Source organism: Pseudorca crassidens, chromosome 16 (assembly GCF_039906515.1).
Source record: "Pseudorca crassidens isolate mPseCra1 chromosome 16, mPseCra1.hap1, whole genome shotgun sequence".
Classification (NCBI taxonomy): Eukaryota; Metazoa; Chordata; class Mammalia; order Artiodactyla; family Delphinidae; genus Pseudorca; species Pseudorca crassidens.
Genome location: NC_090311.1, coordinates 63313695 through 63328673, shown reverse-complemented (window position 1 = coordinate 63328673; position 14979 = coordinate 63313695). Strand labels below are relative to the sequence as shown.

General features: G+C 35.4%; 1 protein-coding gene across 4 annotated transcripts in view; it reads left to right on the top strand.

Moving 5' to 3' along the window:
* The window catches only part of TET1 (tet methylcytosine dioxygenase 1), a 139638-nt gene that overhangs the window by 99536 nt on the left and 25123 nt on the right, over nucleotides 1–14979 (top strand). For all 4 annotated transcript variants that reach the window (XM_067710750.1, XM_067710749.1, XM_067710753.1 and 1 more), the window contains one exon: nucleotides 11734–11945. In XM_067710750.1, the coding sequence (XP_067566851.1) occupies nucleotides 11734–11945 (212 nt within the window). The remainder of the gene's footprint in view (nucleotides 1–11733; nucleotides 11946–14979) is intronic.

Here is a 14979-nt window from a genome sequence, read left to right as displayed (position 1 = left end):
ACAACTGCTGAAGCATGTTAAGCAGAAGAGTGACAGTCAGTAAAACTTCTGGTAAAAACTCTTTATTCTACAACTTTCTAAATTTGAAGAAAGTTTGATTAAATGAACATAGGATTGTTTTCGAGCACAGGCCACTCAAGAGTTTTCGATTCTCTTTGCATACTGAAATAGAATATATAGCTCAATTCTTCATGGGTTGTTTGAATGCAGTATTAGAAATTATAAAAAAGGCTTCAAAGAAATTGCTTAATGTAAAAAAAGGCTGAAAAAGGATGGATTCTTCCCAAATTCTTAATTTATAATACTTAGTAAAGAATAAATCTCTTTCTTGTTAAAAACATTTTTACTATAAAAAAATTAATCTACTGGTGAAATTTATTTTGTCATTGTTTACCTCGTAAGTAAAAAGTCAATATCTTGGGACTTACCTGCTGGCACAGTGGTTAAGAATCTGCCTGCCAATGCAGGGGACACGGGTTCGAGCCCTGGTCCAGGAAGATCCCACATGCCGTGGAGCAACTAAGCCTGTGTACTACAACTACTGAGCCCACATGCCACGAGCCAGTGCTCCACAACCAAAGAAGCCACCACAGCGAGAGGCCCGCACACCGCAACAGAGTAGCCCCTGCTCACTGCAACTAGAGAAAGCCCACAAGCAGCAACGAAAACCCAACGCAGCCAAAAAAATCCACTTCATTTTCCACATGTCCTTTTTTCCCCCCCTAAATATTTATTTATTTATTTATTTATCTGCTTGCACCCGGTCTTAGTTGTGGCAGGCGGGCTCCTTAGTTGCGGCATGCATGTGGGATCTAGTTCCCTGACCAGGGCTCGAACCTGGATCCCCTGCATTGGGAGCTTGGAGTCTTAACGACAGCACCACCAGGGAAGTCCCATGTACATGTCCATTTTTGTTGACATTGTTCATTGACCCATTAGGTTAGACCATTGCTGGGCTGGTACTGCATTTTTTGCTATGGTTTTGTAGAAAAGTTTTAAATTTAGAAGGACATTTCCCTCTCCGTTGTTTAAAAAATCTTTTTCATGACTTAATGTTCATTTAATCTTTCATATGAATTTTAGAAACAAGCTAAATATATCTTAGAATGGGGAGTAGATTAGTGGCTAGAATTAAAATCTTTTAATGTCTAACCTTCCATCTAGGAACAGCTTAATTAAGATTTATTTACATGCATTTCCCTTAAGATAATCCTTACAGCTATGTTTAATTTAAGCTGTAAACCAAACTTCTGTTTGGTTATTGCTGGTATATATTAAAGCTGTTGAGTCCTCAACAGTTATAAAGAGCCACCTCTTTTACTCTCTTTAAAAATCCAGTAGAGTTTTCTTTGATTCTCTTGAATTTTCTAGAAAGAATTTTCTATAAAAAATAATTGTCTTCCAATTATAATACCACTTGTTTCTTTTTATTTATTTTTTATCACATTGTCTATTTGATCTAAATTCTCACCTTTAATTGTAGTTTTCAGAAGTAATAGTTTGATTAGCCTTTGTATGTTCAAATATCTGCAGGTACCAGCAAATGTAGTAGTAATTCTGATCCAACAAACAAAATGCTGTGTTTCCAAAATAACAATTACAAAGTCTATATACCAGTAAGGGAAATTAGTGATTATAGTGGAAGATAATTAAATGTCAGCATACCATTCATTGACATTATGAATATTTTTTTGTTTTGTGCAAAGCAAGAATGTATATATCTAATTTTTTCTGGATTTTGGAGGCAGGGGAATTAAAAGACTACTTTACTTTTTCTGTTAACCTATATAAATATACTATGGCTAGAAGCTGAGTTTGCCTGCTATAGTGGAAACTGCTCTTGGTCTTTGAGACCCTTCTTTCTATGCCCTAAGAATATAAAAATATTGTTACCTACAGTTACCTCCTTATAAATTGCAAGAGTACTTTGTGTCTTCTCTCTCCACCAGTTTTTATATCCTTAGTAAAAAATGGCCCGCTTCCCTGGTGGCGCAGTGGTTCAGAGTCCGCCTGCTGATGCAGGGGACACGGGTTCGTGCCCCGGTCTGGGAAGATCCCACATGCCGCAGAGAAGCTAGGCCCGTGAGCCATGGCCACTGAGCCTGCGCGTCCGGAACCTGTGCTCCACCACGGGAGAGGCCACAAGAGTGAGAGGCCCGCGTACCGCAAAAAAAAAAAAAAAAAAATGGCCCTAAACCCACTAGACCACCAGAGTTTATTTAGAATATCCCAGGTTATCACTCTTGATCCTGGTCTATCGTGCCTTAAGATCTCCCTGCGGGGAATTTAAATAGGTTGTCCCATCGAGACCAGGGTAACAGAAATAGTTTACAATGTACTTTTCAGAGCTATACATAAAGAGGCTGTTGAGGCAAAACAATTTATAACCCAGGACAAGGGGACTCCATCATAGAAATGCTAAGAAATCTTTTACTAATGATCATCAGACTGATCTTTTGTCTCCACTTCTCTGAAAGTACTATCACAATGATCACTAATACCTTAACTGCCAAAGAAAGTCTAGATCCTCAAAACCTTTCTTCAGCTGTTCAAACTGTTGCTTACACTCCTTCTCGGTAACATAGCTTTCCCCAAAAGATCACTCCTCAGTAACTGAAGTCAGCAGCCTGTCTATAATACGTCTTCTTAGGTGAAGAAGGCATGGCCATACCTCGTGTTATCCATGTGCTAGTTACTACTCCCCTATCACTTGCCCCTTGAAAATGGCATGTAGAGGGAACAAAGAGGGAGGAACCAAGAGTAACTTTTGGAGACGAGGTTCCAGGAAGGACTTTGGGGAGGTGTTGACCTTTGAGCTACATCTTGAAAACAGACAAAGCATTATCTTTATGTCAGAGATCCCAAAAATAGAACCAATTATGTATAATAATTTAATAAATGAAGTCTTATAATCACAGAAGCCATCTGGTATGGATACAATTGGCGGAATTCTTCCTTAAATAACACCCTTGCCTTGTAGGCTGGTTTTCCAAGAATATTAGAATTGCCTTTGTACTATCTTTTTTCTGGTGGCAAACTCTTTTTCAGTCTTTTAAGAAGGGTCTCCTCCATGAAGCCTTTCCACTCTCTCCAAACAGAAAAGAGTATGACCCTACTTTGCACCCTTATTCATACAAACCTCTCACAAGTGTCTTATATTCGCCCCTAAAAATATCACAGTAGAAAAATACATTGCTGATATTTTCTCCATTAATGGAAATGACCCTTTACGTTCAATTTTGGGTTTCACTTATGGTATTATTTGATCAGCTTCCCAGGTAATTATAATTTGCAGCATACCATGTTTAGGCAGAATAACGTCTTGCTAACCTGACAGTATTTTGGACCTGGCTACTAATTGCTTTATCTAAATTCATATACTTAATTTATATCATCAATTTATTTCTGACATCTAAAACAATACACATTGAATATCCATTGCCGCACAGATTGAGTATAACCAAAAAGAGAGATATTCCCCCATTGTTCATTCCTCAGGTTATACAAAGATTTACTTGTTGCTCTTACATTGTTTCTGACAGTGGCCTGTTTTTATTTTTTTTTACTTTATTTATGTATTTATTTTTAAAATATTTATTTATTTATTTTGGCTGTGCCCGGTCTTAGTTGTAGCACAAGGGATCTTTAGTTGCAGCATGCAGAATCCTTAGTTGTGGCAGGTGGACTCTTAGTTGCAGCATGCATGTGGGATCTAGTTCCCCAACCAGGGATCAGACTCGGAGCCCCTGCAGTGAGAGCACAGAGTCTTACGCACTGGGCCACCAGGAAAGTCCATTATTTTTTTAATTATTTTATTTTTCAGCTCTTGGACCGTGTATCTTTTTTTTTTTAATTTATTTTATTGAAGTATAGTTGATGTGTAATGTTGTGTTAGTTTTGGGTATACAGCAAAGTGATTCAGTTATACATACATATATACATATATATATTTTTTTAGATTCTTTTCCATTATGGTTTATTACAAGATATTGAATATAGTTCCCTGTGCTACATAGTAGGACCTTGTTTATCTATTCTATATGTAATAGTTTGCATCTTTCGTTTCTCCTAATCCCAAACTCCCAATCCATCCCTCCTCCACTCTCTCTCCCCCTTGACAACCACAAATCTGTTCTCTATGTATTTGAGTTTATGTCTATTTAAGTCTGTGAGTCTGTTTCTGTTTTGTAAATAAGTTCATTTGTGTCATGTTTTAAATTCCACATATAAGTGATATCATATGGTATTTGTCTTTCTCTTTCTGACTTACTTCACATGGTATGGTAATCTTTACGTCCATCCATGTTGCTGCAAATGGCATTATTTCATTCTTTTTAATGGCTGAGTAGTATTCCAGTGTGTGTGTGTGTGTGTGTGTGTGTGTGTGTGTGTGTGTATCTCACATCTTTTTTATCCATTCATCTGTCAATGGACATTTAAGTTGTTTCCATGTCTTGGCTATTGTAAATAGTGCTGCTATGAACATAGGGGTGCATGTATCTCTTTGAATTATAGTTTTGTCTGGTTATATGCCCAGGAGTGGGATTGCTAGATCATATGGCAACTCTATTAGTTTTCTGAGGAAGTTCCATACTGTTTTTCATAGTGACTGCACCAATTTACATTCCCACCAACAGTGTAGGCGGGTTCCTTTTTTCTACACCGTCTCCATCATTTATTATTTATAGACTTTTTAATGATGGCTATTCTGACTGGTGTGAAGTGGTACCTCATTGTAGTTTTGATTTGTATCTCTTTAATAATTTGCAAAGTTGAGCATCTTTTCATGTGCCTGTTGGCCATCTGTATTCCATTTTGGAGAAATGTCTTTAGCTCTTCTGTGCATTTTGTGATTGGCATGTTTGGGTTTTTTTGTTGTTGTTATTGAGCTGTATGAGCTGTTTGTATATTTTGGAGATTGATCCCTTGTTGGTCACATTGTTTGCAAATATCTTCTATTCCGTATATTGTCTTTTCATCTTATTTATGGTTTCCTTTGCTGTGCAAAAGCTTATGTTTGATTAGGCTCTTTAGAAACTTACTGTTTATTATCAGCTACTTTTCAAAATTGAGAGCATAAGGTCTTCATTTCCTTCTCCAAATTAGTTTGCAGAAGTATTTTTTTTCCTTGATAGTTGCTTTTGATGTTAATTTCTCTAGAAATTATAGGAGGATTTGATTAGACACAGCTTTAATAGCTACCCAGAACTCTTTTGCTCAAATAATTTTGATGATAATTTAGAGAAAATAGAAAATGCATGATTTAAACTCAGGAGAGAAATAGTGATAGTAATACAATGGATTTTAAATACAAATTTTAATCAGAAAAGTTGTATCTAATACATTAATTAATGAGAATGGCTTTTCCTGTGGAAATCCTACTTCAGTTTTCTCTGTGATACAAAGTATTGAAATGTAGTGGTTACAGGGATAAATACTAAGTATGGGAATAAATTCTCAGAGCATACCAATCTCCAATCACTGGTCATTTTGATTTCAGCTGCTGTTTACATTCTCAGCATCATGTCTAAATGTATGAGTGTCCTATCTTAAGTTAACAGTAAAATATGTTAGAGTAGCCAGAATAATCTTGAGAAAGAAGAGCAAAGTTGGAAGACTCACAGTTCCATATGGCCAGGCAATTCCACTCCTAGGTATATACCCAAGAGAAATGAAAATGTGTCTATATAAAAACTTGTTACATGAATGTTGATAGCAGCTTCAATCATAATAGCAAAAGTTGATACAATCCAAATGGCAACCAATGAATGGATAAACATAAAGTTGAATATCCATGCAACGGAATATTATTTGGCAATAAAAAGGAAGTACTGATAAATACTATAAACATGAATGAACATTATGCTAAGTAAAAGAAGCCAGAAACAAAAGGTCACATGTTAGAGGATATCCTCTGTCCCAAATAAGCAAAACTTACAGAAATACAAAGTAGAGTAATGGTGGCCAAGAAAAGAGAGAAATTTGGCATGGGTGCTAATGGGGTTCTTTTCAGAGAAGGAAAATGTTCTAAAATTATATATTGGTGGTAATGGTTGGCCAACTCTGAATGTACAAATAACCATTGAATTGCATACTTTGAAAGGATGAATTTCGTGATATTTAAATTACGTTTCAATAAAGCTGATATCAAAAGACAAGTGGATGGTGGGACTTTCCTGGTGGCGCAGTGGTTAAGACTCCACACTCCCAATGCTGGGGGCCTGGGTTGATCCTTGGTCAGGAACTAGATCCCACATGCGAGCCGAAACTAAGGAGCCCACCTGCCACAACTAAGAAGCTGGTGGGCCACAACTAAGGAGCCCACCTGCCACTAAGACCTGATGCAACCAAATAAATAAATACATATTAAAAAAAAAAAAAGACAAGTGGATGGTATTTACAAAAGCCATTTATTTTAAACATTCTTCATTCCAACATTATTCAATTTGGGTTATGATTTTAGCACAAGTGCTAAAAGAATGTGTGATGTTTCACAGATATAACAATTGCATAGCATGTAATATAAGAATAAATATTAAAAAGTGACAGGACAGTAGTCATGATCATTACATTACTCAGATGTTTGGGTGCATCATTTATCATCTAAAGTGAGTGTTGGGCTTCCCTAGTGGCATAGTGGTTAAGAATCCGCCTGCCAATGCAGAGCCCTGGTCCAGGAAGATCCCACGTGCCGCAGAGCAACTAAGCCCATTCATGCTCTCTAGAGCCCGTGAGCCACAGCTACGGAGCCCGTGTGCCTAGATCCCGTGCTCCGAAACAAAGAGAAGCCACTGCAATGAGATCCCACGCACCGCAACGAAGAGTAGCCCCAACTCGCCGCAAGTAGAGAACGTAAGCGCTCAGCAATGAAGACCCAATGCAGCCAAAAATAAAATAATACAAATACATTTATAAAGTGAGTCTGTCATGAGGCCTCAGCTTCAATAGCTTACCAATCAATACTTGTTCCAGTTACAAAAAAAATGTGGTTATCTCCAAAAGTTTTAAAATTTAGACTATTCGTATCACTTAAAATCTGTTTCTGAAATGAGAGTTTCTGTCTTATTAATAGTATCACTTGGTTTTGAAATTTTCATAAAATGCAACCACATTGGGTTTTTGTGGGTTCGTTCAACAAATATTTGACGAGAGCCTCCCATAAGCTGAGTTCTGTGCTCAGGAGCCAAGTATGCAGTAATAAAGAGACATAAAATAGTGGGTAATATTTATTAGATCCGAGGTCTGTGCTCCTATAGAAAGGTTAATAAAATTGCTACAATGTCCTGAGCCAGTAAATGACTAAGCAGTTTCTGTTTTTTGTTTTAAATTTAGGTTAAGGTACACTCTTAATCTTAGTGTGATATACATGCAGAAGACTTCAGAAATCCCTGAGGTCACAGAATTTTTCTGAAGTGTACACACTGGTGTAACCAGCAGTCAATATTACAGAAGTACTCTTGCACCCTCCCAGTCACTAGCTACTCCCTAAAGAGTAACCACTCTCCTGCCTTCTAACATTATTGATTAATCTTGCCTGATTTGAACTTTGTATGTAAATGCAGTCTTCTAATATGTATTCTTCTGCATATGTCTTCTGTCGTCTTCCTCACGGTATTATAATTGTGAGATTAAGCCATGTTGCTTGTAACTGTAGATCATTCTCATCTCGTTGAGCCGTTCTTCTGGTGGTTAACATTTGGGTTTTTACCAGTTTTGGGTCGTCATCAATAGTGGTGTTATCTTTAGGAAATATAAGAATACATTTCTGTTTGTTATATACCTAGAAGTGGAATTGCTGAGGGGGCGGGATATGCATATGTGCAGCTTTGGTTGATACTAACACATAGTTTTCCAAAGTGGTTATCGTTTTTTTACGTTCTCATATGAGTAATGTACCAGTGTTCCAGTTGCTCTACATTCTTATCAACACTTGACATTTTCTATCTTTTCCATTTTAGACAATCTCCTGGGTCTGTAGTGCTTTTTTAAAGAAGACTTTCCTCTCTTTTTTATTGTGGTAAAATAACACATAATGTAAAATTTACCATCTTAACCATTTTTAAGTGTACAGTTCAATAGTTTTATGTATATTCACATTGTTGTGAAACAGATCTCCAGAACATTTTCATGTTGCGAATCTGAAACCCTATACCCCTTAAACCAACTTCCTATTTTTCTATGACCCTAGCCCCTAACACCATTCAACTTTATGTTTCTATGACTTTGAATATGATTTGTAAGTAAAATCATAAAGTGTTTGTCTTTTTATCATGGGCTTATTTCACTTTGAATTATGTCCTCAAGGTTCATCTATTTGCCACATGACAGGATTTCCTTACTTTTTTTTTTTTTTTTTTTTTTTTGCGGTACGCGGGCCTCTCACTGTTGTGGCCTCTCCCGTTGCGGAGCACGGTCTCCGGATGCGCAGGCTCAGAGGCCATGGCTCACGGGCCCAGCCGCTCCGCGGCATGTGGGATCTTCCTGCACCGGGGCACGAACCCATGTCCCCTGCATCGTCAGGCGGACTCTCAACCACTGCGCCACCAGGGAAGTCCTCCTTACTTTTTAAGTCTGAATAATATTCCTTTGTGTGATTCAATGAACATGGGTTTGCAAATATCTGTTTCAGACCTTACTTTCAATTCTTTTGGATAAATATTCAGAAGTGGGATTGCTTGGTCATATGGTAGTTCTATTTTTAATTTTTTGAGGAACTTCAAACTGTTTTCCATGGCAGTTACACCGTTTTATAATCCCACCCACATATGTAGTGCTTTTAAGTTTTTTTACTTTGCTAGATGACTAATAATGTTGAGCATATTTTCATATGCTCAACATCTGTTTGGATATTGTCTTGTGTTGAGCCTATTTAATTTTTTCAGCCAGTTTTCTACTTTGCTTTTATTACTCATTTGAGGAGGTTCTTTATATATTTTGGGTAAGAATAGTTTGTCGATTATATATATTGCAGCTATGTCTCCCACTGTATTGATTGCCTTTATACTTAATCTTTTGTTAGTTAATGCTTTTGATAAACAGAAGTTCTTAATTTTAATATATTCCAGCTTCTTAACTTTTTCCTTTAGGATTATTAAATTTGGTAATCTATTTTAAAATATTATACCTATTCCAGGTCTTGAAGGTGTTTTCTTCTAAAAACTTAATGATTACCTTTCATAGTTAGATCTACAATATAACTTGTCACTCGTGTGAAGTAGGCATCAAGATTCTTTTTTTTTTTTTTCCCATATGGATGTCTATCCAGTACCATTTATTGAAAGACTGCTTTTTTGCCTTTCACTGCAGTGTCAACTTCGTCATACGTCAGGTGACCATATTTATATGGATCTGTTTTGTTCCATTGATTTCCTTATCTGTCACTGCACTAATACTAGAGTATCTTAATTACTATAACTTTACAGTAGATCTTGATACCTGGTAAATCACTTTCTCTGTCTTTGTTCCTTGTCACTTCTTGGTCCTTTGCATTTCCATATAAACTTTGCAACAAGTTTGTCAATTCCACCCCCAAACAAAACTAATTCTGGTAGGGTTTTATGTATATATATATATATATATATATATATATATATATATATATATGAATTTATTTATTTATTTATTTTTGGCTGTGTTGGGTCTTTGTTGCTGTGCGGGCTTTCTCTAGTTGCAGTGAGCGGGGGCTACTCATTGCTGTGGCTTCTCTTGTTGAGGAGCACGGGCTCTAGACGCATGGGCTCTGTAGCTGTGGCGCACTGGCTTAGTTGCTCTGCGGCATGTGGGATCTTCCCAGACCAGGGATCGATGCTGTATCCCCTGCATTGGCAGGTGGTTTCTTAACCACTGTGCCACCAGGGAAGTCCCTCTGGTAGGGTTTTGATTGGAATTGTATCAAATCTGGAAACCAATTTCGGGGAAATTGACGTCATTATAATAATTACTCTTTCATGAAAATGGTATCTCTCTTCATTTGTTTAGGTCTTCTTTAATTTCTTTTAATAATATGTTTATAGTTTTCAAAGGTCTTATACAGGTTTAATACTTGTCTTACTCCTTTTAGACTGCTATGAGAAAATATCAGACTGGGTGGCTTATAAACAACAGAAATTTATATCTCACAGTTCTGGGGTTTGGAACTTGAAGATCAGGGTGCCAGCATGATTGGTGATCCCTCCTCTCTTTGTGTCTTCACATGGTAAAAGGGGCTGCATAGCTCTGTGGGGTCTCTTTTATAAGAACACTAATCCCACTCATGAGAGCTTCCCCCTCATGACCTAATCACCTCCCAAAGGCCCCACCTATTAATACCATTGTTGGGATGTAGGATTTATTTTATGAATTGGGGGGTGGACATAAATATCCATATCATAGCAATACTTAAGCAGCTTATTAAACCTATATCTGAATTTAAAGACTCATTATGTTTAATTTTCCATTATTCACTGAAGGAAATATGCAAGATCTGACAAAGGCACAAATACAATGAATACAAAGCATTTTAGCATTTCCCACACAAAGACTGGATCACTATAACTTTGTTGGTTTGACAACATGAAGATTATCTGGTGTAATTTTGTTTGCTACAATATATCATTTTGCGTTTGAGCTTATTTGAAAGCAAATGTATTCTTATTTGGCTGTTAAAGGACATAATAAATATAGAAAAAAATTTTAATATACGTAATTGTGTTTAGGGGGAAGGTCCTAAAGCCAACTCTACTCAAGGGATGCCTTGGTAGCAATGATTGTTAACCATCTGGAGTGACAGAAGAAAGTGATATTGGGTAACTAACATCTTAAGAAGTTTCATCTCAAGTTTTTGTAATATTATAGCAACAAAAATAGAATATTAATTATGCTATTGGGTGCTCCATTCTCGTCACAGGGGTGGGCAGTTTCATCATTTACTGATTAATGTGATCAGTCTCACTGTAAATTTGTGATATATGGAGGGACTTTTAAACATAGTTGGATGGTTTTACATGATGTCAATATTTTAATGTAATTTAAAAAAATAAACACTAGGATAAACACTAAGACCACCGGGCAGTATTTTAAATACTTAGGAATCCTTTTTTAGCAACTCATGGTTATGATGCAGTGTAAGATAAAAGGATAAATATTCAAAATGAATTGTTGTAATTTGCATTCTCCATGTCAGGTAGACCACCTTAATCTTATGATAAGTTGGGTATGATAAATCCCTGTGATAGCATGGAAAAAAATCACAGGAATTGCAGGAGTATTGCTTTATGTATTAGTTATTCTATATGGCAAAACCATTTGCCCAAGGAAAACATCAATAACTTTCCTCAGATGCTAAATACAGCGCTCAGAGTTTATTTTTAATGCTGGGAGTACTAGGTTATTTCTATCTAGCTAGATTTGTCCTGTTGTGGCAATTATGGAAGAGCAGATGAGTTAATTAGGCTCTTTTCCATGGGATCTTCTGTTGTCTGTTTTGCAATACTGTATCAACAGTGAGATAAAACACAGACTGCTTCCACAGATTTCTGCCTGTTGTTTGTTAGTCAAGTAACCTTGGATACCCTGTGATGAGTTGTATGGAGGCAGCTAGTCTAACACCTGAAGGTCCTATAGGCTTCAACCCTTTAAGAAATAGTAATTTTTTAAAAACTAAAATGTAATGATGCAGAGCTTTAAAAACAATATCCACTGCATTCAATATTAGGTTTCTTGTTTTCCATAAATGTATGCATTCTGCTTTGGCAGGTTTTAAGAAGAAGCAGCGATGAAGAGAAAGTTCTTTGTCTCGTTCGACAGCGTGCAGGCCACCACTGTCCAACAGCTGTGATGGTGGTGCTCATCATGGTATGGGACGGCATCCCTCTTCCAATGGCTGACAAATTGTACTCGCAGCTTACGGAAAGTCTAAAGTCATACAATGGTCATCCCACAGACCGAAGATGCACTCTCAATGAAAAGTAATCAAATCTGTTTTGTACTGTTTTGCCATTCAGTCTATTATATCATGTTAAATTAACTACCAACTACATATGTTATATGGGAGAACAGAATTTTAGGTATTGTGCAACTAAAGAGTGAACATTTCTTTAACGAGAGACTTGGTTTCATAGTGGGCTAAGACCATTTTAGGATATTCTCCTTTAGAATATTCTTTTCTTGCTTCTCTCTTTGGTACCTGATCCTTCTCACCCCTGGAGTCTGGAGGAGAGAGGTTTTTCTATAAAGGAACAGCTCCTCCATAAGGAATTGTACAATTTTGCATTTCCTATAGCACTGTAAGAGAATATCTGTTTTTCTACAGTTTTCCAATGTTGTCAAACTTGAGTTTTTGCCCATCTAATAGAGGATAAATGTCATCAGTTTACGTTGATTTGAATTTTTCATATTATGAATAAGAGTATTTTTTCATATGGTTAAGAGCATTTGCCATTTGTTTGTTTTTTATTTTTTAAATTTTGTTGACGTATAATTGATTTACAATGTTGTTTTTAATTTCTGCTGTACAGCAAAGTGACTCAGTTATATATATATGTATATATATACATATTCTTTTCCATTTATGGTTTATCACAGGATATTGAATATAGTTCCCTGTGCTATGCAGGAGGACCTTGTTGTTTATCTATCCTATATCATAACAGTTTGCGTCTGCGAATCCCAAACTCCCAGTTCTTCACTCCCCCACCCCTTGGCAACCACAAGTCTGTTCTCTATATTTGTGAGTCTGTTTTTGTTTTGTAGGTTTATTCATTTGTGTCATACTTTAGATTCCATATGTAAGTGATATCATATGGTATTTGTCTTTCTCTTTCTGTCTTACTTCACTTAGTATGATAATCTCTAGTTGTATCCATGTTGCTACAAATGGCATTATTTTGTCCGTTTTTATGGTCAGCCATCTGTTAATTATTCTACCCCCTATTTCAAAAGGAGTGTTCATTTTTTCTCTCCCTTTGCGATTTAATTCTAAATGCTTTTGCCACTTTGATATTTGTCTTTTTACTTCTGCTATGTCACCTTTTGCACGTTTTCTTTTTAATGTAATTTATTGTATCTATGTTTCCCCTTATTGTGTCTGAATTCTGAGTGGTATTTAAGAACATTTTTCTCTCACGTGAGTTATAGAATAATTCACCCATGTTTTCTTTTATTGTTGAAATTTGAAATTTTTAAAACGTAAATGTCTGATGCATTTCAAATTTATGCTGGACAGAAGTGGGAAGAGGAGATCCATTTCTATTCTTTTTTCCATTTATCCCAATACTACTTACTAAAGAGTACTTCTTTTCCCCTTGATTTGAAATACTACCTTATACAAAAACTGTATATAATGGAGTCCTCTCTTTTATATGAATTCTGTATCACTGTCTGGTCTTTTCACGTACTAGTACCACATTTTTTAAGTTATAGAGGCATTATAATATATTTTAATATTTGGTAAGGCTAGCTCACTATTTTTGCTCTTTTTCAAGGCTTTCTTTGTTATTTTATGTTTGTGCTTCCAAATGAACTTTATAATCAATTTGTCTAGTTTTAAGATAAATCTAATGGTATTTTTAATGGGATTGCATTAAATTAACTTAGAATAAACTGACATTGTTATGATATTGAATCTTCCAGTCCCATAATATGATTTTTCTTTCCATTTGTTAAAGTTTACTTTTATGTTCTTCAAGAGTGTTTTGTGTAGTTTTCCTCATAAAGTTCTTTCTTTTTTAAAAGAAATGTCATTATACAAATTATAAACAAAATATATATCATTCACTCTCTAACCTCCACACAAGATTATTTGTGTACCTTCCAGAACATTCCTTTATGTTTAAAATCATTTCATTATATTTTTGTTAATCTTCCTAATCCCAAGTATGTATACATCACTTATTTTTTGAATTTTTGAATTTTATTTTATTTGTTTTTTATATAGCATTTTCTTATTACTTATCTATTTTATACATATTAGTTGTATACATCATTTTTAATGTTTCTATTTTATTATGTGGATTCACAATAATAAAATACCTCTTGTATAGAAACAGTTCTAAATGATATACATATAAACTTATTTTTCCCAAGAATTCATAAATAGTTTTATTCTATATCACTCAATGTAGATCTAGCCTATCACTTTTAAAAAACTTTATAATTACAGAAATGATGCAAGAATATTTCAGTGAACTCTTATATACCCCTTACCTGGATTCCACAAATGTTAATGGTTTGTTACATACACTTATACACATGGTCACACATACACATAAGCTTACATGTTATTATCATTATTGCTTTTCTATACTTTCTTTCAGAATAATTTGTGAACTAGTTGCAAACTTTATGACTTTTCCCCCTAAATAATACTTCAGAGGGTGTTTTCTAAGAATGAGGACATTCTCTTACTTAACACCAGTACAATTATCAAAACCAGGAAGTTTCACTTAGATAAAATGCTATTCTCTAATTCAAATATCATCTATTCTCCAGTAATACTTCATACTAATTTTCCCCTACCCATGATTTATGGATTGAGTTGTTTTGTCTTTTGGGTCTCTTAATCCTTTTATCTGAGTCTTTTTTTGTGTTTCGTGGCATTTCCTTTTTGAAAAGGACAGGCTAATTTTGTAGACTGTTGCTCAATTTTGGATTGTAGGATTGTTTCTTCCTGATTTAATTCAGTTCAGGAATTATTGGCAGGCCATAATATTAGGAGCTATTTTAAGTCTATTTGTCTCATCATTGGTGATGTTGACTGTTTAACAGAAACTTTTAGGTCTCACAGTTAAGAGTTAAACTACATTTTTCTACTTGTTTGGCAACTTCTTTGAAATTCTGCAATTTCAAATTTACCTTCTTTGATCCTATTTATATCCTATTTTTCTTCCTTTTCAAGTTATTGTAATCTTTTGTCCCTTTAAAAGCATATATTCCATCTTAGTGGAAGTTAGAATATTTGAACTATTCCTCCTTCCTTTTTTTCCTTCATAGTGTCTTAAATGA